Here is a 24,801-nt window from a genome sequence, read left to right on the forward strand (position 1 = left end):
ATGCGGCTCCGGCACGGCCCGTTCCTGACGGCGCTGTGCCTCGGCGCCGCCTTCCCACTCCTGTGGTTCGCGGCGTGGACGGAGAGACGAGGTGGGAGCGGGCACCGGCCGCGGGGGGCGAGGACGAGGGCGGGTGGCACGGCGGTACCGGCTTGGCTCCCTCCCCCGAGCCGTCAGGTCACGGAGGCGCTAGGCTTCCCCCCCACTCCGACGACGGCGGGGCGGCGGTACCGGGGGGAGCGGGGCCATCCCGGCCAGCGGCGGGGAGATCGGGTCGCCCCCTCACCTCCCGGAGCCCCGGCAGGACGAGGGTCGGTCACGGCTGCGCGGCCGCCCGGGTCGGGGGTTGTTGGGGGGGGAGACGGGGGGGCTGCCCCCCGGCTCGGCGCCCCGAGTGGGTCTCACGGCAGCGGGTGTCTGGGGGAAAAGGGGACCCGGGCGCGAGTGGGAGGTTGGCCCCGGGAAAGGTTGAGGGTGGGGGTCTCGCCGGTCCCCGCACCGAGCTACAAGTTTGTATGACAGTTTACGGGATTGGATCCTTGGGTCAAACCTGTCCGACTTAAAAACAACAAAAAAACCCAACCCAAAACCAAAAAAACCCAACAGTTTTAATAGATGTTACAAACAAGCATCCTGCCTTGGGATGGAAAGAACAAGTCTAAAGGTAATTGCTGTGGCTGTCACTTCTGAAGTGTTTCCGATATTACTCAGGTAGCATTATCCATTCTGCAGCTGTATTTGTGCTTTTTCATGTGCACGTTTCCAGCACCAGAACGCAGTGTTCAATCCAGAGATAAAACACCCGAGTCTTTGTATTTTTATTTATAAACGTTAAAATTACATCGTATCTTTTTAATAGGCTATGTAGGTGTCACATGTTGGATAGATCTACAGAAAGCCATGTCTAAGATTCTCTGAGCCTACATAGGAAAGATAAAACTGATGCTGTTTTCCAAAAATAAATTAGAAGGTCTCTCCAAATAGTACCTCTGAGGCCTGCAGATGTGGCTTGTTAGGTGGCTTTGGGGTGAGGGAGAAAGGGTGGATCTTTGAGTGCTTCCTACATACACCTTTACAAAAGGTTTTATAGATGCAGAAGAATTAGAATAAGCCAATTAGTAATTTCTGGGATGAACACAGAACTCCAACTTGCTGTTAGTTTATTTATATTAATTGTTTTTGTAACAAATAGAAGTGGCCATAGAGATTTTGGCCCCACAACGGAATACAGAACAGAGCCAAGACAGTGCTGATCCTCCTGCCTTTATCATTTCTTGGCAGCTGTATGTATAGTTGGTTATCTTGCAACACCTGACACATTTCTCAGGGGCAATCCTGCTAGGAGTGGGGAAGGAGAAACAGAAGTACAAGCAGGGTGTGTCTCAAGAAACCAAGATCCGAGAGATGATAGAATGAAAGCATTTGTCCCATCCACTGTTACCACCCCTATCACCATGTTATCTTCTGACTTGTATTTTGTGATTCTTTGTTGCTGAAATTCCATTTTCACTCTGCTTTCTTTTTTGTCCTTTTGCTGCTCACATTCCGTGCTGGGCTGTTTTGCTTTGGAGTATTTTTGCTGGGTTTTCTTGGTGTGGAGGGGTAATGTGTTGTGGTATATATGTATGTGTGTTGGTTTAACTTTTCTCTTTCCGCAGTTGTCTCCTCCTCTGCAGTAAACAGAGTAACTAATTCCTTTCAGATGGTATCATTTTCCTAATGATTATTATTATTAGCACCTGTTTTCATAACAAACTTTTAACCATTACAAATGTAAATATGTAGTGTTCAGAGACATGTTCTCTCTTAAGCTTGGTAAATCTCACAAACATGTAAATAAAGTGTTGAGACTAGTAACTAAAGGAGGAGGTGATAGCACATGGTGAATGGCTTTGTGTTAAGTGTATGTGGCTGGGAAGATAGTCTTTGCTCCTGAGTGGTGTTAGAAGGCAAAAGCAGCCTTCTACCCATCGAGAAATACCCAGGAACAGCCCTGTGTTGTTACCTTTTTCCACAGAGAGAGCAGCATTGGAAGTTTAAACCTCTCTTCTTTCCTTCTGTGCTGTTGGACTTGCCTTTTCACTGACATGCCTAGAGCACTACAGGAGTTCCCACTTTTCTCGCATCTCAAACGGCGACGTTTATTTTATTTTCTAATGCCTTCTTCACGTACCCCACCTGTTACTTGAAGGTCAAGTACTGTCTCAGCTCATCGGCTCCCATCTCTTTCACTCATCAAATGATCTTCTCTGGCTCATTCTCTTCCATGGATTTGTTAAATCTCCACTTACTTTGTTTCCTTCTCTGCTTTGTCCATTAAAACGTTCAGCTCTTGATCTTTGACTGCAGGGTATCATGCTAAGCAGCAGTAGTCTGTAGTATTCCCTCCAGTTTCTATCCAGTTATTGTTTTTTGGATTGTAGTGATGTTGGTGTAGCAAATGGTCTTTTATGGTTTTTGTACAACTAGGACAGGGCATCCTAGCTCAAGACTAGTGGTCTTAAGTACTTCCCTAATATGAAAAGTATGCAATAGTCCTGTAAAATATTGTTCAGTTTGCAGTCTCAGAGACTTTCAGCCCTTGAAGTGTAAACCGGGTGTTGGCTTGGTCCTGATTTCTGTGCAAATAAAAATCAATAGCTTAAGCCAGTGACCTCTAAACGCCTTATACTAAGGAGCTAGCTAGCTTGAGAGATTTGAGTTGAAATGTGTTTGCTGTCAATGACAGCAGTAAATAATTGGCCATTTGGTACTGCTTCTAACTGCTCAGTGCAGCATGCGTGTTGACTTGCAGTTGTAAGACTTGAGTACGGGTAACTTGAACCAGCATAGCAGGCAAGATGCTCCTGCATCACTCGTGCACTTAAAAATGAAAGTTCAGGATCCACCAAAGTCACTAGACTTCAGCTGTTGCCGATATATATACATTTTTAACTATCCTTACAAAGATGTTTTCATAGTCATTTTTTCCATTGCTTAACAGATATAAGCAGAGGTTTCATTTTAAATAGGCTGATTTTTTATTTTTTTTTTTTTGGGGGGTGGGGGGAAGAGATAAAAGTAATTACAGAGACAATAGGTAAACACCAGATGTTCAGCAAGGCCTGACACTGTCTGTCTAAACTTGCCTAGTGATTCCTTCAACATCCTCTAGAGCGCTTGCGAAGGCAGGCTGCTATTAGCAAGTAATCAGATGGACAGCTGTAGCAATACCTGTTCCACGTCCTTCATGGCTTTGCTATGAGCTTTTTGGTCCCTCCCCAGGCCCCAAGCAAAACCTGTCTGAAGCAAACAGTTTGCATCTGAGGATAGGAAAGGCTGTTGTCAGGATGGTGAGGATGTTCCTGCTGTTGTGCAACTGAGTTACAATCCACTTCTTAATTCACCTGACGAAAATTATTTGCTCTCATATAAATACTCTTCATATAGATTTGTGGTTATGAAATATGATTCACAATATATGTAGTGGTTTTCTCACACAGTTCTAGCTGCTGTTTTCCATGTAAATATTCATCAACAAGAAATGTCACAGGTATACAAAAACATGAAGGTAAACATAAGGAGGTAGCAAATATTCAAAAACAGTAAAGGAGAAGGCAAGAGTGCGTAATAAACTCACTATGAGCTTACATAAAGTTTTTTCAGAGGAAAGACTATTCCTGAATAAAGATAAACTTCGGTGTCTTGGCTGAATAACAATGAATTTTTTAGAAGCCACAGCAGTGAGGCAAACCAGATTATCTTGCATGGCAGCCCTTCTTCATGTTACTTGTAAGGGTTAGACGATTAGATCTCTTTGAATTGATTTGTAACATGTTGCTGCCGTCTTCACCTAAATTTGTGGGATACTTTATCCAAGTTAATTAAAACTAAGGTCTGTCTGGAAGTTAGGAGAAAGCGATACTAAAATACATTGTCACAAGGATCTAAGCACATGAATATATATACCTGTTGAGTCAAACATTGTGAAACCTGGGTTACTTTAGTTATTCCTTTGAGGTTGGGAGAAGAAGAGAGAAACTGTTCACAATTGCATTCACGGAAATATACTTAAGGTTCATCAGAGTGTTTAACATAGTAAATTTTTCATTATTTCACAAAACTTTTCATCAGGAAAAGGGGCACAAAGGGTTAAAAAGGTATTTCTGACAAAAGTCATTTTTTTGTGGTTGAAATACAGTAACGCACATGCTAGCCCAAACAGCTGATTACGCATTTCTTTTATTTCCAATAATCTTCTGCCCATAATGTGATGCTTGCTTCGGCTGACCAACCCCTGCTCCTGCTGTGCATCCAAGCTCAGGTCCCCAGGACATTCTGCCATTTGTGATGGAGTTCTCTGCAGGTTTCCTGTCCAGACCCAACTGACACGCTCTGGCTCAGAGCTTCAGTGGCAAAGTGTCAGATTTGATAAGGAGTCTTGAATTACACCATTCTCATTTCAGCCAATACAGCTTATCCAGATTTATGAATGTGCAGAAACCAATTTTTCTGCCTTCTCTAGGCCTGCTAGGCTGTGTTTAACCATGATTTTTCCCAGTAGGTTACATATCCCTTCCTTGCCTTCCCGCATACGTTTCCTTCTAGTGGAACTGAGACCACAGAGGTTATTGTACATCCAGGTTTTGCCCCAACACGCGTCAGGATGTGGCTGAAATCCACAGCATGGTAAGGGAAGAGTTTCTCCAGTCCACTGACAGCTTACTCAGTTTCTTTGCGTAGTTCTGCATTCAGGTGTTAAAAACAACCCCATACAACAACCTCAGATGGGACTTAAAACTTAGTATTTACTGATCCCAAATTTTATATCAGAATTCATATCCAAGACTTACAAAAACTACGTAGTTTTATGGACTTCTAGATGTGTAATTACTGAACCAAGAGTCTGTTGCTTCTTGCAGTTACTTAAGGTGAAATAGTGGCTGCCTGGTCCTCAAAAGTAGAGGAACTGAGCCATAAACCCTATAAAGATTCAGGTACAAAATCAGATTAGTTACTGTTGGTTTTTGCAGAGAAAGGGATAGGGGACATTTCAGACCTCTGTTTGCTGTGCAGTGTCTCACCACAACCTGTACTTAAACAAGTGTAAACATATGACCTTCATGCTTTCCTACTGTTGCACACTGAGTCTTGACCAACACAGTTTTATCCAGAAATACTTTAGTTAGTGGGTCAGCACTTAATTAAATGTGTGTATAAATGAGTGATTGTTGCTACATCAGGCAGAACAGTAAAAATATTTAAAATGCTAACCAGAACGAAGCAATAACCATTGCTTGAAGTGAATGAGTACTTTTTATTTATCTGATAAAGGCCATATTCAAATCAGAATTTTCCACTGCTATTAAGAACCTGTGTTGTGTTACTAACATTACTATATTAAAACCAAAGTACACCAATTATGGGCAAACACCATGCAATATCCATTCAATTTATATATTTTTCCACTTATTTTGATACTACTGCTTCCCTGGACACAGTGATGTTGTGATTGAATGTTTCAAGATCACTTTTCACTGCATTCTAATATAGAAAAAGACTCACATCTAAAATGAGGATTGTTTGCCAACGTTTAAGAAAATATTATTAGAACTTAAGTTGTATTTTCTTTGAAACAAGTTTGCTTATATATTTTCAGCTAGATACAGTGTGTAAATGGTTCAGTGAAAAGTATTATATGCCAAACCCAACAGCGAATCCATGTTAATTATGGAATTGAATGTGGTTTTTAAATTTAGTTATTAACTTTGGTCTGCCATTAACTTTGTAAGTTGTTTGTTCATTTTAATACTGGAAAGTGATTCTGATTCTCTTCCTAGTACATCCTCTGTTGGGGCACAGAGGAACCCTAACTTCCACCCCCAAATTGCTGGCACGCTGCTTTTCTTTGATTTCACTGGGTTAATGCAGCGTCCCTCTGCTGGCCTCCACCGTCTGGAAGCTCCTGCTGTGGATACTGTCGAAGACGAGCAGCCACAGAGGCAGAACATACTGCTGCCCAGCTCCTCTGCTCGCTCAGACGCCTACATAGAGAGCTATAAAAGGACGGTGAGAGAGTCCTCGCTGCACGTTAAGCCCCATGCATTGGCTTTTCAAGCCTGCACGTTTGATACTGCTGTGTCACAGCCGGGCAAAGGTTTCAGCCAGCAGGCTGAGAATTGTGCCTGGCTGAAAGTAATCTTCCTCCTCCTACTCGTAGCCTCCGGCATCCGCCATAGCAATAGGCCCTGCAGCCCAGTTGCCATCAGAGCATGGACAGGACAGATGAGTGGAAACAATTAGAAGCTTCCTATCCTGTTCACTTAACATTCCCTTTTCTACTGTGTAAAATAAATCAACATGAGCACTGACTGACTTCAGAGGGTCCTGCAGATTCAAGATATGCATTGAGACATGCTGTGTCCTATGCTTAAAGCTCAACAGTCGAAGCTAGCCCAGTTTTGATGAACATCAAGCATAAGAGGTGAGTGTACCCAGTGCAGGTGAAGCAGCTTCTGACTTCATGGCAGTTTTTCTTGGCTGTCTCTAACCTGTTGGGAGACACAAATAATTCTGTCCTGTAATGTTATAAAGAAAATATTTAATTGTGCAAATTCAGGAAGGTGTCCTTACTTGGAAAGGTGCTTAAATACCCTTGAACTTCAGCACATTGTTGAATTCAAGTGTTTGCGTAAGAACTGGCTGTTCTTAACTAAGACGAAGGCATTGTTTGGAGAATATGTTTTTCTTCCTTACTCTGAGAGAACAAAACCAGAGCTTGCAAAGCGTGTAACAAGTTTTAGAAAGGTCTCTCTATTTTAGATCAGCTACGGGAAATAATAAACCGCCACAGTTATTAGTGCAATGCATGCCTCAGTGGTTTAATGTGCTTCATTAACCTGAACAGTGAGCGGTGGTTCCAAGTGCGGAGTATGACAAGATCTTTTGCAGTTAGTGTGAGAGCATTAACCAAAATTCAGTTTCTAAAAGCTTTAGGTATGATAAACTGTAGCTTGTAATCAAGAAATAGGAACAAGGGTTGCTGCTAGACTTTGGGGTGTTTTCTTCCCTCCTTTCTATCACTCCCACTTTTTTCTTTGAATGCCAGGAGGAGATAGTGGTGAATTGTTCCACAGCTCTTAGATATTGCCAGAAATCAACTGTTAATACAACTGGAAGCATTTGTGATGATAGGCAGTATGCGTGCATGGAGCTAAGATAAATAATTGGTTGACTTTCAGAATTAGTAATTTGCTTCAGAGATTAGTATTGTTTCTAAACAGTTTCAGTTTCTGGTGCAGAAAGTTATATATGTGTATCTATTAGGAGGCAACACAACAGATTGCATTTAAAACCATTTTAAGTATTGCCATCTTAGAATTACAGTAGCCATAGTCTATGACAGCAGTCAGAAGAAAGGCTGTGAAAATGCATTGCAGAAGCTCTGAGTGTTATCACTGTGGTTGGTTCGTTGGGTGAGTGGGTGGGTTTTTTTTTTCTCCCCTGGCTTGTAGCCACTGTAACCCCATTGAAATTTCCTAGTAGGGTTTCCTTAGCCCTGTAGAGTGATTCACCTTCAGCTCACCAACGGGAAAAGAAGCCTTTACCTTCAGTCACTTTTTGTAGTTTTGCCAAAGGTCCTCATCCCACTGTTTTCTGGTTTTATCCTGTCTCTCCCCGTTGCTGATAGAACCACTGGTAGACAAGGTGTTGCCAAGTCAGGCTATTGCTGAGGACAAACTGTTTCATGATACAGTCGAAGCTCCTTTCTCCTGGCCCTCCTTGCCAGAGTGAGCTGTGTTTGTGAAAACGTCCTCTCTGCTGCTTTCCAAGCAAGCCTATTGCAAGCAGCTGGTTTAGTTCTGTGTGGACCCTTAGATACTTAAAGAGCAGCACTTTCCACAAACACAAAACCATTTAAGCTTAATAACCATTTAAATGTTTAGAGTATTTAGCTTCATAACGCTTCTAATTAGATTTTCCTATCTTGCTGCATTTATATCAGTAATAAATACTGTTCGTGACAGTACCTTATTGCACGGTAAAATACAAAAAGTTCAGTATTGCTTTCCAAACACACAGTTTTTGCCAAAGGTTTACTAATAGTTATTACTGCTTATTTACATATGGTCTAATAACACTTAAAACATTTCATGTTCTGTTTTGAACTATATATGTTTATAATAACACTCATTCTTTGCTACGGTGAGTTCCTTTTGTCAAACCCTTGCTTCTACAGCTGTCAAAGTCGAATGCGATAAGCAATTACTAAGTCCTGTTCTACTAGCCGAACAGAGGCTTCACTTCTGAAAGATTCAAAAATGTGGTTCCCCTCTTCCGGCCTGAAGAAATAGGTAAGGCCTATTACAAGTGCCGTCTTCGTTGGGTGAACTCAATGATAGCCGAGTATTGACTTTTTACTTGCCAGAAGCATCTATGGTGTTTTGGAGGCTCACCTGTAAGTAAGCAAATAAGACTATAATTACTTGGTTCTTGCCAAAATGTCAGCCCTGTGTTGACACTGGTAGTTTTGAGTCACACTGACACTGGGATAACTGAAAGAATTGTAAAGAGAGGGACTACAATGTCCTTCATTCAATTCATTCATTCAATGTCATTCAATTAATCTTCAATTTGTTTACTGATTCCTCCTATAATACAGCTGTACTGAGGGCAATTTTAGTCTGGTTCAGCAAAATCTTATGCTATTACAGCACTGGAAATGTCAATGGAACAGTACTTTCCAGCATTTAATTACAAAACACCTCCATCACAAAATGATTGATTCCCTTTTCAGAGCAGTAAGTTGCATCTAGTGATAGCATGTGTTTATCCTAAGATTCTGGGCTTGCTCTTTGTTGTTTATATCTTCTGAGGAGCACGTGGAACTTTACTGCAGGTTAAACCTCCACTTTTTCTTGGAGCTTGATGCTATCAAACTCCTAATAAAGGCAACTGAAATTTAAAGAAAAATGCACATCCATTACTGTGTCTTTTACCTCTGAATTTGTCTTGGAATTGAAAGATAAATTTCCACCGTGTTTGCATGTATTGATGCTCTATTTGGAATCATTTTCTTGCTATGAAAACAACAGGGTTAATGTCTAGACCCACCTACATCAGCTTAAACCTTCTGTTTCCATTTTATTTGTATACATTTTAAAGCAAAAAGCTAATGGTTGGATTATGGCACTGGAAAAACAACTGTGAAAGAAAAGCATAAGGCAAGAAAGTGTATTCCTACATAGTAGCTGATGAAAGGGATCTTCCTTAGGTGCTCCAAAAATTTAGCTTGTTTGGGGTTCTAGCTCTAGCCTGATGCCTCATGATGGATTTGTATTGGAAATGTATTTTAACTTTTCACCTGTAGTTGTTAAAAGATGGACTCCCCATCTGTTTCCCCATTTGTCCTTCCATTTATTTATTTATTTGTTTGCTTGTTTATTCTCTGATTATTTTTTAGGGAAGCTTACTTCAGTAGAGTAGGACTTCTTTGTTGCACACTGCTGAAATAATCCAGTTTTCCCCTCCCTTCAGCAACGCTAAATTTACATCCATAGCTGCGTGGTACAGAACACTCCTAGATATTAATGCCTTTTTTGCAAGTCAAAACATTCTTAAGACTGTCAGAAAATTTTAGGAAGCATTCATTTTATGGGCGTTTTACTCAACATATACTTTGAATTTTTAATGAGACCAATAATAATATTAATAATAATACAGATTGCATGTTTACATCTTTTTTCTAACTACTTTCTTCCTGGATGTTTTGAACTTCTGGGTCTTCCAAGCATACATTTATTGATTAAATTAAAGACTTGTGTTTACTACAAATAAAACCCCCTATTTATCCAAACTGAAGATTAATTCCAGTTTGAAATGCTGCAGAGCCTCACAAATTTGTATTACCTGTGCGTTTTGCTCTTAGTCTCTTTTTACAGGCTAGAATCCCCGGGAATTTACTTTTCCTGAGGCACAATGGTGAATCCTAGAAAATGAGTCTTGCCAAGGATGGGACTCAGCATAGTCCATAAATAGAATGGGAGAAGTGTCTAAATAACAGCATTTAAATTAAAAAATAAAATAAAATTTAAACATCAATATTGTTAAACATTCTAAAATCAAGTGGAAGTCCCCTTCTGCTCTCTACTTTCTCTGTTGCAAAGGGAGTGACATTATTGAAGTGTTGCCTTATATTAATTTTAATAAGTCTAATACTCTGTGTTCATGTGGCGATGAGGCAGTGGAGGCACTGACAGGTGTGAGTTGTTTTTATCATCTGTGATAACTGAGAAGTTCTGAGAGTACATGCTTCTTAAGAAAGTGGATCTTCTGTAAACATAACATTGACATTATGTGAGAATACTATGGAGAACAGCAGAGGTGTCTGATGACCATGACTGAGAGCAGTGTTTCTGATATTGGTAGGATTGTAGAGTAGTTCCTCAAAGGTGGGCTTTCTTCAATCAAATGGTATTCTTCAATCAGAATGTAGTTTCAGTTGTTATCTAACTAAATACATCCAGGAGTTCAAATAACCATCTTTATTAATAGTTCTTAATATAATCCAGGCACTCTCTCACTCATAGGTAAAGACTGAATACCTTAATATCTGTATTTTAATCTTAACGGTGTTTTATACAAAAGGCAAGCCATGGTGTAATTACACTCTTCAATGTGACAAAGGTCATCAGCATTTAGCACGCAGTGAAAAATGTTGTTGGCTTTACTGGACAGCACCTTCCCCTGCAACTCATAATCTTTCACGGACTTTTTCCTTATTATGGGTGTCATGTTCTTGTTCTTGTCTTGAATTGCAAGCTCCCTGAACTCTGCTTCTTAATACTCTCCCAGACTTCTTTATTCTATGAGTAAGCTTTGAGCAGCCTCTTCTATTGATGTTTATAAACTTCTGGTCATGTCTTCTTCTGGTCCATCTCCTGTTCTTAAACTTTCTCTTTATTCCATCATATAATTCATCTCTTTGAAATTATGTTCTCATTGCAGGAAATGACTTTGACATGTACCAAAGCCAGTTTCTGGAACTTCGGCAAAGACTATTGTATGCTGAAAAGGAAAATAAAAAAAGATCAGAGGAACTGACCCATGCCCTAGATGAAATTAAACATGTAGTTGCAAAAAGAATGAACTCGACAACAAATCATACAGGTTTGTCTGTATAAAAACGTACTGTGTTAACAGTTCAGAGTTTGATGTGCTCATTTCTTTATCACTGGCATAGGGAGAAAAATCATTGGTTTGATTCTATTAGAATTAGGCAGAAGTTTTAAATTTAAAAAATGGTGAGGAAGTAATCTGTAGACTCTCTTTAAATAGGATTGGTTAGTAGCTAAACTAAGGAGAGAAAAAAAAGGGGACACAATAGACTGCAGTTGTGTCATAGTTGCAAAGCTGTACATATGGCTAATCGAGTTTCTTACAGTGCTTATCCCTCTCTTGTTGCCCGCTACAGAGCACTGAATAAGCTATTTTTACCAGCTTTTGCTATGCCACCACACCCTGATAAATACTAGGGCTGTGTCTATGCTGGGAGGCAGGTACACCTCCTCAGATATTCCGCAGTCCTGGTCCTCCTCCTGCCCAGGTGGAGTGACTTTTTGCGAGGGGGCGTTTTGGCCATGAGTGTTCTGCCATCCTGCCAGCAGACCCCAGGCACCAAGGTGTATGTGGAGGGTGTGCAGTCTCACGTCAGCAGCCACACCACATGCAGCCAGCTGCTTGCCTGAACCCAGGAGTTGAGAAGCCCCATGAAGTCTTGCTGGTTAGATACAGCCTAAGAATGTTTCTTCTAGAATTTATTTTTAGAATTTATTTTTATCTTAGTATTAACACACTACACAAGTAGTGTGTTAATAATCTGAAAGAAATGTGAATGCTTGTAAGTGATGCCAGTTAAAAGAAAACCTTTGGGGGGTGATTTCTCTGCCTTTTGTTTTTTAAGAGGGACGCCAACATGCAATGAGGTTCAGTGATCTGCCGCCTTCTCATTGTTTAATTAAACTTCTTATTTATTTAAAAAGATATTATCTGTATCCTTGCCTTACAGACTGTTGTGCATCCCCATTTACCTGCACACTGTAGTTGCATACAATAAATTAGACAGTTTTGTTCTAAAAAAGAAATGATGTAGTAGTACAGGATGTGCCTCGCTCCCTGTTCAGATTGGAAGAGCTACTTCTCTGGGGAGAGGAGGAAAACTAGAAGGGGCATCTCTGTGCTGGAAGCATTCCACAATACACCCCAACATCAAAATGAGTCTGGATGCTACTGAAAACTACTTTTTAAAAATCCCTATTTGCATTCAGTACAGCAGACTGGTATCAGATTAAAATAAGGAATTAATCAGGACTGTTACCGGGGAAGAAGAAACAAGGTGCATTCTTGCTTTGTGTAGTCAGCTTCATTTCTTACCCTGTTCTTCCCCACCTCCTTTTGTCTGTTTATTCAATATTAATTCAGTGGAACTGTTCAGACACATATAAACAAATGCTTGAGTGTTGGCAGGGTTGTGGCTTTACAAGCTGTAGAATAGAGACCATGTTGTCAGCTACCACTAGCACCACACACTGTGGACAAAGAGTTACTGCCTAATGCACATAATAGCAGTAGAGGAGAGTGTGAGTCCCCTTTCTCTCTGCTCTTCATTCTTATTGGAGCCAGCTGAGTATCAGAAAGTATTAAAGCTGGCAATTCACAGGATTCAAAGCAGAAATTTCTTAAAATCACTGAATAGTTTTCCTTTTATTTTGACTTAAACTTTCTGTTCCCCATTCCAGCCAAGTTTTATTCTACAACAAAAATGAAAAGGTTTATTGTATGCAGTACAACTCAAGTCCCTTGCCCAACCCTTGATAGGTACTACTTCCAAATAAAAATGAGAAGTCCTTGAAAAGTTATGAAGGTGGTTTAAATAAAACCAAAGTTTCTATGCAGCAAAATTCCAGTATATTCAATGGCAAAATGGGGTGGGAGAATTTTGGGGTCTCTTTCATACACAAATGTCTGGACATATATATATATATATATATATATGTATGTTTGTGGGGTTTTTTTATAAAAACTGTTTTCTGTAGAGTGAGGAATCTCTGTCGAGTCCTAGCTTTTAGTGGGAATATCTTTTGGAAGTTGAAAAACTTCAAACATAGTGCCCATTCAGTAAGCCTCTGTCTTCCTTGATCTAAGCTGAGTGAATAAAGCTGATGGTGGTCATTTGTAAGACTTTAAAAAGTAAACAGTAACTTTGAAGGGTGGTAAATTTGGGGAGTTACCTTAATTGCATTTCTTCAGAAAAATAACTTTTCATCTAAGTCAATAAAGTTTCTGTTGCTTTGCTGATGGTGAAACTGTGAGTTTTCAAGTTCCCTGCAGCTCAGAAGGCTGTTAACATGATTTTGTTGGCTAAAACTAATTGAGGTGTTGTTCTGATATCTTGAAGTTCCCTAGCACAGGCTCTTTGCACAACTGATAAAGTGTCTGGAGGAGGCATGCACTGAACTATGAATTACCTTAGATAAACTCACAGGAGCTTTATTTTTCTTTCAGAGCAAAAAGACATACACATTGTAGGTAGCTAGCAGGGTATAGAAAAATTCAGCAACACAGAATGACAGACAAAATTCTAGTAGGAGAGACATACGCCACCTTTGTCAGGAAAGCAAGATTTAAGCCTTTAGACAACTGGTAAATAAAGTATGGAGTGATCTTCAGGTATTTCCAAGCAGTTTTCTTAAATATTAGAAATACCATTCTTCATAAATGTAGTCTTCATTTTAATCCATTCAAATACCTTTCTTAAAATTGCATGGTGCATATCATTTGTGCCCCCATTAGTATCTTACATTATGCATGATTTTTTTTTTTTTGGCAAGCTTGTAATTGATTTTGTAATGATTTTAGAACTAAGTTGTTCAAGTTTTTGTTACATTTATTTTAAAGAATTTTTACCACCACTGTAACATTCAGGAATGTTTATATCAAGGAAGATAAATTAGTAAATTAATGGTTTCTGGGGTTTATATTGCTTATTTAAAAAAATAGGATTATTTTTAAAAGGTCACATTTGAGTTATTTCAACATAAATATTATTTTTGTCTTTATTTTAAACTAATAAAAACCCCCAAATATTCTCCACTTTCCTCTTTACTGCTACAGTCTTGTTTCTCTAATAGTTTGTAAAGGCCTGGATCTAGCTGTCCTTTTTGCAACAGGACTTTATATAACCTGCAAACTTCTGTCTGAGCCGTGAAAACCACCATGTGTTACATTTTGGAGAAAGCATTTAAGTTTATTATGTAGTTAAGAAAGCTATTAATCAGAATCTGTGTTTCTTTTCATTTAAAAAGTTCCTTGCCAATTGGGCAAAATTCAAACTATTCTTTTTCCTGCTGCTTTTAATAAAATAACCTCTTGGTGTGTTCTAAGATGGCTCCATCCTGTGACTGTTGAAGCACAGGGAAATGCAGGTGGAGCTCCCAGGACGTTCACGCTTGGAGCTCTGCACTGTCTCCTGGGTGGGGAGCTTGTACTGGGCGATTCTCAGATCATTGCCACAGGAAGGTAAATACATATGTCATGCAGTCGCTTCTGGAGAATCATTCTGGCTGAGTAATATTGTACGTGGTAGTTGCTAACATTCAGCTGAGAAAAACAGTTCAAGTAATAGGCTTCACTGCTGGCTTTTTAATTTACATGTATATGTGAGTTTGTTTTTTCTTTAAGATGATATGAAGTGGAAAGCCTTAAACCTCACCAGAAAACTCCCTGTGCAACTTACAAACATGTACTACTATCTACCTCACCTTCGAGAGTATGAAGATGCCATTTTTCCAAATGTTATTTTTGGGCAACAGAGAACTGGAGGTAGGAAATGAAGTTTAGCTTATATTTTCTATACTTTACATTCTCTATACGTTTAGCTTATATTTTCTATACTTTACATTCAATTCTAGCAATGAAGCATACTCAAAGTTCAGAGTGAGTTTTCTCCCTAAACTTTATAATGTTGCCAAACTGAATAACTTTTAATGGGGATGGCAAAAGCAAAAATATTCTGATAAACCTTTTCAAATATCAACAAAAAATAGTTGTAATTGAAAAATAATATTATTTTCTGTTTTAGTCATATGTTCATATGACTAAGATGCATTAACTGTGGTTTTTTCCTCAAAAATTAGTATGAATGAAGAAGCTGAGGACAATTTATAATGCACTCAGTTTGCTAAAGTCAGAAGCAAATGGAAAGGTGATGTCGGCATTTAAAGGATAGTAACAAATCTTCAACTGTAACTTTTTCATCCACATGAGAAATCAGCTGATACCTGCACAAATCATAATGAATTCCAGAGAACTATAATACAAATTATAGTTACATCTCTTCTAACTGTCATGTTATAGGTAAAAAGAACATTCACAAGCTGTAAGCAAACAAGGATCCAGTCAACCATTTTGCTGGGTCTTGTATTTTGTTGAAATTTTGACTTTTCTCATAACTAAAAAACCACCTTGGCCATGCCCATGACAATGGATAATTTTCTACAGTCTTCTCATCAGCAGGTGCAGTTGTAGCGATGTGATCTAGTGCTGTAGTTCTCACTGGAGTGCCCATACATCAGTGTCAGTCTGCAAAAGACCAGAAGCTGTCAGCAAAGTGATTTGGAAAAGACCCTCAGAAGACCAGATACATTCACAAGCAAGGGTGGGAAAAAAAAGGACAGAAAAAAAAAAAACGAACTAAGGAAAGAATGCTCCATGTTTGATTTTCATTTATTTGTACTTGAAAATCACAATAGCAGACTGCAGTTTAACAAGTACAGGCTGACCTTCAGCATGTAAAACCAAACAAAACCCCAGTGGTTCAGCAGGATGTGTGCTGGGAAGGAACCTGGGAACTTCATCATTTTTGAGCTGACGTTGGCACAGATCATGAAGTCTGGAGCAAGTCACTAACTCACCTACTCCTTTCCTTCAAAATCTGCTGCTTCTTTACCAGCCTCATGAGGCTTTGGTGAATAGGAATCATATGCAAGGACTAAGAATTCCACAGGTTTACTGAGCTATATTAGGTCACTGGTTTAGGTAATGCCCATACCCATGAAAAAAGACATCCTGCTTACAATCTAATGATGTGATGATGCAGCACAGGTTTGCTACGAGTGGAGTCTTTGTCAGAGACTATTTCAGTTCCTTTCCTCTTAACAACGACAATGTCTAAGTTCCTTTCTTCTTCTTATTGATTATGCTGAGAGTCACTGTTTCCTATCAATTAAGGAATTGTTCAGGAAGATTTTTGAGTTGGATTCCTTTCTGAGGTACACAGTGCTCACCTCCTGTGCAAACTGCCTCACTAAAGCAGTGTTGGTTTAACTTCTACTACTCAGATCTCCATACCAAGAGCTAGCACTTATTTTGCAATACCCACTTTTGAAATTCAATAGCAGATACATATGTGTTTGCCAGAGGGAGTAATATCTCCAAGTACTCATGTGCTGACAGTCTACACAGTCTAGGCCCGGTGCTTATAATACAGACACAGGTGCCTCTAACCTAAACTTTGCTGGAGCATCTCTCCTTCCAGGTAGTAAAGCAAATGCTGTCACAGTGCTATAGGAATATAAACTGTATAGGAATATAAACTGTTACCAATGGTATCTCATGGTCACATCGAATCAAAATTAAAATGTAATTTCAGTTTCCCTTTACCTGTCTTAAAGTTACGTGGCTTCTGGACTTCTTTCCTTGCAGTCTCACTGGTGATGGGTATTCCCACTGTGAAAAGGGAAAAGCAACATTATCTGATTAATACACTGCATTCCTTACTGTACGAATTTTCTGAAGAGCAAAAGAACGACTGTGTAATAATCATCTTTATAGCAGAGGTAAGTTTGCATGGAAAATTGCAGTATGCTGATAGACAATATGGAGGTTTATGTCTTCGTGTAATAGTGTAGGACAGGCAGCAAAATCCTCTTAGCTAGGCTTTTGGGAGGGATTTCTTCAGGGCTGGAGGAGATTGTGAGCAGTTAGTCCTTCAGTGTTTATATGTGGAAAAAAGCCATGTAACTCAGACATTTGAAGGATAAAGAGTCATATTACATTTACAAACACAGCTGTAAGTCAGATTTTCAAATAAAACCATATGAACTCTTTATCTCTGAAAGTAAAGCATTCTACAGGAAAGAAATGGAAATCCTCCACAGAAAAGTTCCATAGAACTTGAAAAAAGTAAACTTAGTCTAACAAAAGTTCAGATTATTTATCTGCTGTTCTTATATATCTTGCAAAGCACCTTGACATGCTGGAGCCTTGCCTTCTGCATGTGTATTGGCATTTCTTGTGAAAAAGAAAACTGGTCAGTCTTGAACAGTTCCACGTTTGGGAAAGTAAACAGTGCTCATGGTTAAACGTTAGGGGTAAATGATTTTTTTTCTCATTCCAAAATGTCTTTATCACATTAGAAAAAAGCTACAGAAGGCAATTAGCTACTGATAGTTACTTGCAGGTAAAAAGACCATGCAATTATTCACACTTCATATTTATTCTTCATATTTCTTTGGCCTTCCATAACCAACATTAAATTTCATACATGCATTCATTAACAGTTAAAGTTTGTTTTTTTTTCGTTCAGTCATCACTTAGAGCAGCTTTTGCAGCTGTAATACTGTCAAACAGAACATAGTTCACTTTATTAAGTTAGGTCGTGACTTCCACTTTTCTGTTTGGATCACAACGGTAAGTAGATAGACCCAATTTTACTGGCTGGAGTTCCTCTTTAGCATAATTTTCAGAACCCAAACTTTTTTTACAGTTGCTGTTTCCCAGTGAGGAGCCCTGGAGATGATAAGCTTTGCCTAGCTGCCACTCTGATAACCCTTTTACTACAGGGCTTCAGAGAGTTCTTTGAGGTTTTAAGGGTTAACTTTTGAATAGTACAGTTTCCCACTGTGGACAGTCCTAACATGGCACTTTTAATAAACAGTAGCTTTGGTTGTAGTAATAGTCCATTTTAGACAATTTAGGATTAAACTGCTGTTGTAAGAATCAGCCTCTCCCCTTTCTCCCATCCCCAGAGTCACGTTCTTGCAACTTCCAATTTTCAGCCATGCAGTAAATTAGAGCAGGTTGATTGTGTGATATGAGAGGTGATAAGAACATTTAATTAGGAGAGGAGGGCAGGTGTGTTCACTGGTCATGAATCCACACCTTCCTTTTTCCCACAAAGTTCCAGAAGATCAAGTTAAATGTTTACATCATGAGTTAAGTCAGAGTAACTTACTGTGAGTTGCAAAGTTGTTGGTATGTTTTTCTTATCACAGTTCTTTACTTACCACTTCACATTGTTTTTTCTTATTACAAATTTAATACATAGCTGATAATAATTATTTGTGTATTTTAAAAAAAAAATCTGAACTGCTAAGGCAGGTAATTGTACTGCTTTGAAAATCACATCCATAAAACTTAGCACTCTTTAATATAGTTAACGTGTTTTGCACACTAAAACTGTTGCTTTTATGAAACAGCAGCAATGAATAGGTATGTCCTAAAAATTTCCACACTAAGAGCCTTAAGTTTGTTATATTAAGAAGAAACTCTAAATAAAAATTTTAAGTATCGCTAGGTTTAGAAAATTTTGCCTAGGTGTCTTTTCTCAACAGCCTCAGGCCTCTTTTGTGATTTTTGGATGATTAACCTGAAACAGCTCACTTTAGTGCCAGTGATATGACTGTGCTTTTCTGCTATAACTGAAAGCTGTAGAACAGATTTTGATGCAGAAAATGGCCTGGCCTCCTGCAGAAGCGCTGAAAAAACAAAATACAGAAACCACAGTCGGAGATACTTCAGTTCTACTTTCAACTACATTGAAAGTTCAGTTGGCTTGAAAACTCTGTACTGTCCTTTAGTAAAAATGCTGCTGTAACATATTGCTTTTGTTTGGAATGAAAAGAATTAGAGAATAAAAATGAAAAGCTTGCATATAAATATCCCCTACAAAATGTTGCTTAATACAAAAATGGGTGACTTGACATGAAACTCCCTTCTTTTCTTCAGGTGAATGCAGAATATGTTAACAGTGTTGCAGAAAGTGTTAAAACCAGGTAAGTCCTATAGAGTATGACACCCAACAGCTAGTAAACACATTTTGAGCTTTTATGGAAACAATTAGAGCATTTCAGCAATACATTACAACTCTACCATACTGATACAGTGCGCTGCTAAGAAATGAGGAAAAGGTGCACTCTTAGTATGTATGTCTCTAACACACTGAAATTCAGAACAGAAGGGTGTATATCAGTTTATTTTCCTTATTTCATAAATATGCTTTAACTAATCAGGCAAGGTCTCGGTTTACGCCTCTGGTAAATATTTACTTCAACCCAAGTCTTTTTCCCATGAAGTTAATGATGCAATTCAAGGCACCTGAGCCTACATGTGTTAGGTCCCCACTGGCTTCACAGCCCTGCAGTGTATTCTGATGTCTGTCATGTTTTCTAGGTGTCTTTGTTTCTCCATTTGCCTCTTCTTCATGAAGGCAATGACGTTTGGACAGCAATGGGATTATATTGATAATGTTAAATACTATTATATGATGGGTAATATGAGATGGTTGTTCATTCTTTGCCGTGCCAAATCAGTGTAAGATCTATCTATGAATAAAGGCTTGTTTTCCCACTTCAGTTTTGCTTGCTCTTTCCATTCTTTCCCACAGATGTTTACAGCATCATGTGCATGTTAAAAACCTTAAAGCAGCTTGAAAAGAGTAACTACTAAACTAAAATATTTGGGAAAAAATTTACACTCACTGGAGATTTATTTTGTCTTACAAAAGCTGCTTCCTGAAAAATAGTATAGTGTAGAATAGCAATGTCACTGTCACAAAACAGATAAGGCTAAAGGCCCTGAAGCACAGCTGTGTGAAAGAAGCAAGAGATGACACCTGCGTTGTGCTGCAGTACTGCTGTTGCTAGTTTCTTTGACACGCAACCTTATTTGTGAATTGGTTACTCTGGCAGAACCCCACTTTGGCCAGTATTTGAAACAGCCTTTCCCCTCTCTCCTTCTTTAAAATGACTACAGGAGAGCTCTCAAACTTTCTATAAATGTTTTGTTGGAATTACAGAATCATTTAGGTTGGAAAAGAGCTTTAAGATCATCGTGTCCAACCTAACCTAACTAAGTCCACAGCTAAACCATGTGCCACATCCACAGGTCTTTCAAATACCCCCAGGGATGGTGACTCAACCACTTCCCTGGGCAGCCTGTTCCAATTCTTGATAACCCTTTCGGTGAAGAAATTTTTCCTAATACACAATCACCAAAATTTTTCCTAATACCCAGTCGAAACCTCCCCTGGCACAACTTGAGGCGGTTTCCTCTTGTCCTGTCACTTGTTACTTGGGAAAAGAGACTGACACCCACCCAAAACAAAATGAAAAATTGAAAAAGATCCCTGGAGAGGTTGCCCTTTTCCTTCACTTTTGAGGCTTTTCTGCATGTCGTGCTCCACACAAGGGTTTCCCAGACTGTATTTAAGGTGCAGGTTTCCCCCAGAAGGCTCCCTGAGCTGAGCTCGCTAGCTAATAGCAATAGCTGCCTGCCTCCAGGGGGTTTAGCTCAGCAAGAAGGGGCAGTCCTCCTCAGTCCTGGGCAGCACCATCAAGGTACAGTACATACAGCAGCTTAAGCACTTAGAGGATGTTTATGATTTCATTATGTTTATTGAAAAAATTCCTGCAGAGTAGAGTCAGTCTTACACAGTAAGATTTAAATTCTTTTTCATACATATGCTTATAGAATGATGTGCTTGATTTTCAGTGTTAGCTTTTTTTCATTAGTCATAGGAAATGGGGAACTTAGTTCTGAAAACTCCTTATTTCAGTGATCCTATATCTATTAAAAAATTAAGAATTTTTGAATTTTATAATTTATGTATTCTGGAGGAAGAGGGACATTTGACTTCCAGGTTTGGCTCCCAAAGTTGGTTACACATATTTTTTAATGACTTTTAAAAGGAAAAATGTAGTCCTTGGAGCAGAGACTAGACCCAGACTCCCTGTCCTAAACCCCCTACTCCAGGACAGTGTTATTTTTTGCGAGAATTTAAAATTAGATCAAGTGTAAGGAAGCTAGGAGCTCTCACGCAAGGGGGAACAGTTGTGTGTAGCTCTAGATAGTGTATTTGATTGTGAATTACTGCTGCATTTTGGCAACCATCTCATGATTATGAGTAAGAATCTACAGATGCAGGAGGGGCAAGATTTCTGAAACACACTTCTCTTCAGTATTTTCTGTGACTTTGATGAGTTACAGTCCTGTCTGTACTGATGGTTGTCAAAGATCCCTTCTCAGTTCCTAATTTACAACCTGTATGACTTAGTTTCTTTGCTGGAGTTGTGAATTCCACTTACAGAGGAGCAGACCTAAGTCTGGGAATCTGCTGTCTGTGGTTGCCCTCAAAAGTCTTTTTGAGGAATGGGGTCTCATTAAGCTTCTCTTCACAGCTTCCCCAGAGAAATCCAGTCTGGAGTCCTAGAGGTTATTTCTCCTCCTGCTTCTTTTTATCCAGATCTTTCCAACCTGAAGCAAACATTTGGAGATTCGGAGGACAGAGTAAGGTAAGATAGCTTTATAAAACCTAAGAACTTTTGCTAAGAGTATAAAACAGAACATTCTGCAAAAGTCAACATTGTTTGAGCTGATAATGGGTTTGTATTTCAAAGCTAATGGACCTCAAGTGTACTTTTAAAAAACATTATTACATAAGGAGATCTCGAGAAAAGCTATGCTGCACCTCAGCTTCAGGGTTCCTTTGGGTCTTGACTCTAGGCATCCCACAGGTTTTAAACCAGATGGATCATGCCAAGAGATGATAATAGGTTAGATGATCTGTCATGAAGTTAAAAATAGGAAAATATGTGACAGGTAAGGGAGGGGCTCAGTGAACACACAAAGGAAACCCCATGCGGCCCCTTCGATAACTAGTAACAACTGCTGTGGGTTTAATTAATGACCTAACTTTTGGTGACCATGGGCTACTATTAATAGTATATCCTAACCGGTGATTTCATTTGCTCGTGTGCCCCAAATTCCCTGAGATAGAAATGATAACCTAACAAAATTGATCTGTTGGAGGAAAGTAATTTTCTTTTGATCAACAATAACTAATTTATCAGAAGTTACCCCAACAACGCAGCAAGAGAGCTGCAGTACTGAGAGTTTAGGCTGAAGGAAATCAACAGACATGCAGTTTATATATACAATAAGCATGTATATTTGGTTTATAGATAAACCTTATATCTTTCAGAACATAAACATGTATACATACTTAGACTAAGGTTTCATATATGATTAAATTTGAATCAGATAGACTCTCATTAATTAAACACTGATAAATTACACTCTAGTCTTTTAGCACTGATTAAAAAACATCAGCTTCATCCTCTGGTAAAATCAGAGACTATACTTTGTAGAAAAAAATCTGTGTTTACATTTAACTTGAAAATGAAGTTTATCATCCTGTTTTCTGTGCTGTTCATCAGTAAAAGCATTTAATTTTCGATCTTTAATCACTGGGTGTTGATCTCTACTGTTCATAATGTAATGAGTAGAATCTTGAAGACATGTGATGTGAATATACTTGTTAGGCATTTTGTTTCAGGCTGCATTGATACAGATCAGATTTTTTTGCTTAGTTAATGTTAACTTTTATAGGAAAGTAAAATTATTTACAAATGTTTACACTGATTATAGAGGAATTTTTATTCACTTAATGATGAGTTGGAATACTCAATGTTACAATTTTACTATAGAGAAAAAAAACTTCAGAGCATTAAAAATGCCTTTATTATAGAAATAACTCTTGCAACCCCCCAAAAAAAAGCTTATCAGAATTTGCTGCTTGTGTTTAGGTGGAGAACTAAACAGAATTTGGATTATAGCTTTTTAATGCTATATGCCCAGCCTAAGGGAACATTTTATTTACAGGTATGTTCACATTATCATTAAGTAGCTGCAATACATCTGTACTGATTATTAGCTTTGGCAATTTAAATTTGTTTCAAAGGCCTCAATATAAATAGCAATCTGTTGTCATGTTCTGTGTATTTTGATTGTTATCTTTGCAAGCATCCACGTATTTCTGTGTTTATACACATCTTGCAGGCAGGTATTATTTGATTAAATTAATCTGTACCTTCCTGTCATTTGTGAGGTTGAATAACAAGGTAACTGAAGCATGAAACCCTTATTTGATTAGGTTGAGAAAGTCAACTTGATGTCTTTTCACTTGGTGCAGCAAGACAGAATAGTGGTTGTAGGTCAAGGTTATATTCCAGATCACAATGAACCAAAAAAACCCCTACAGATAGGGAAATATATCTCTATAGTGATGCTGGAGATGAGGTCAAACTGCAAGTTGGTACAGATCCTAAATTCTCCAGAAGATTTAGAGTGTTAGACTTTAAGAAGATCCCCATGCATTCAGGCTTAGGTTTAGCCATCATTCTAGATTTGTGCTCATTGTACTCCATAGAGACGATAATCACCACCAGAGATTCCAAAATTTATCACAACTGTTCAGTAATGGAACAGATCCATAAAATTTCATGTGGCTTGTAAAAAAAAAAAAAAAAAAAAAGAATGGCATTATTTTGCTTAGTTCTTAGTTTTCCTGGATCTTCTACTTGAACAGGCCTCAGACTCTGTGTCACAGAAGTACATCATGAGATTTCCAGAAGCAGGAGAAAGGCAAGAGCAGGCATCTCATGCAGTTCTTGTCAGCATTTAACACAAATGCATTTGAGCTGGGCTACTCAAGTGTCTATGCTCTGTTCTCAGATTTGGTATAGGCACTCAGAAGACAGAGGGACAAAGAAAAATGCTGTCTCTTCAACAGTTAAGGTTTACTGGAAAATGAAGTATTTTCCTGTGACTTTCGATTATTTTTAAGAACACTACCCAAGCTTACCAAGTCTACCAAGTGCGCTAGAGCATTAAGACATGGGAAACATGACAAAGCGAGATGTTAAGCATGCTGCCAGACACTTAATGTCCCTTTCTATTATAAAGTTCTCTAAGCATTCATGTTTGCATGGAAATGAGTTAGGTATTTGTATTTTTAAAGAAATTAGAGAATTTGTGTTTTCTTATCTGAGACATTATGTAAAAACTAAACTGTGTTATTCGAAGCAAAGCCTGTATTGTAATGGTCTGGTGGTAGTTATGGCTGCATTCAGAATTTTCTTAGAAGTAAACTATGCTTTCCTCATACTTAGTATATCCATACTTAGATATACTTAGTATATCCACTTCTTCATTTGTGTGTCCAGTCTGCAGCTGCTTCTGTAGCACAGATGCTGATCTGCCTAGAAAATACTCTGTAGAATATAGGAACACATACTGCCATAAAGTTAGTTATGATCTCCCTCCATTTGGAAGCCTTGTGTTAATGGAAAGCAAATAACTTAAAAATCCCTTTCCTCAGCCTGGTACAAAGATTTACTAGTCATCTTAGGGACATTTGAACTAGCTTAGATTTTATTTACTGTTTTGTCAGGAACAGTATCATTTGGGTGACTGATATTAACTTCTGAATTTTGAAAGAAGATAAGCATACATAATTAGTCTTGATGTCTGCAGAACAGTTGATGTCATGAGTCAGACAAGATCTCTGCTGAATAAACACATAAACACTCATTCTAGGATACTGCTGCATCAGGATGGAAGCAAGTAGGTTTATGAAGTCCACTGAAGTTAACTGGGTTACACTGTGTATGAACTTTACCTACTGATGAAACATAATCTTTGAAA

The 24,801-nt window shown here is 38.7% G+C and overlaps 1 protein-coding gene across 1 annotated transcript in view; it reads left to right on the top strand.

Annotated features, from left to right (window-relative positions):
• MGAT4D (MGAT4 family member D) overlaps positions 1-24,801 on the top strand; it is a 39,480-nt gene continuing 14,679 nt past the window's right edge. Inside the window, exons 1-7 of the mRNA XM_074903876.1 lie at positions 1-91; positions 10,987-11,148; positions 14,719-14,859; positions 16,741-16,874; positions 19,045-19,091; positions 21,495-21,608; positions 22,902-22,977. Of these exons, the coding sequence (XP_074759977.1) occupies positions 1-91; positions 10,987-11,148; positions 14,719-14,859; positions 16,741-16,874; positions 19,045-19,091; positions 21,495-21,608; positions 22,902-22,977 (765 nt within the window). The remainder of the gene's footprint in view (positions 92-10,986; positions 11,149-14,718; positions 14,860-16,740; positions 16,875-19,044; positions 19,092-21,494; positions 21,609-22,901; positions 22,978-24,801) is intronic.

This window comes from Athene noctua, chromosome 4 (assembly GCF_965140245.1).
Source record: "Athene noctua chromosome 4, bAthNoc1.hap1.1, whole genome shotgun sequence".
In the NCBI taxonomy this organism is placed as follows: Eukaryota; Metazoa; Chordata; class Aves; order Strigiformes; family Strigidae; genus Athene; species Athene noctua.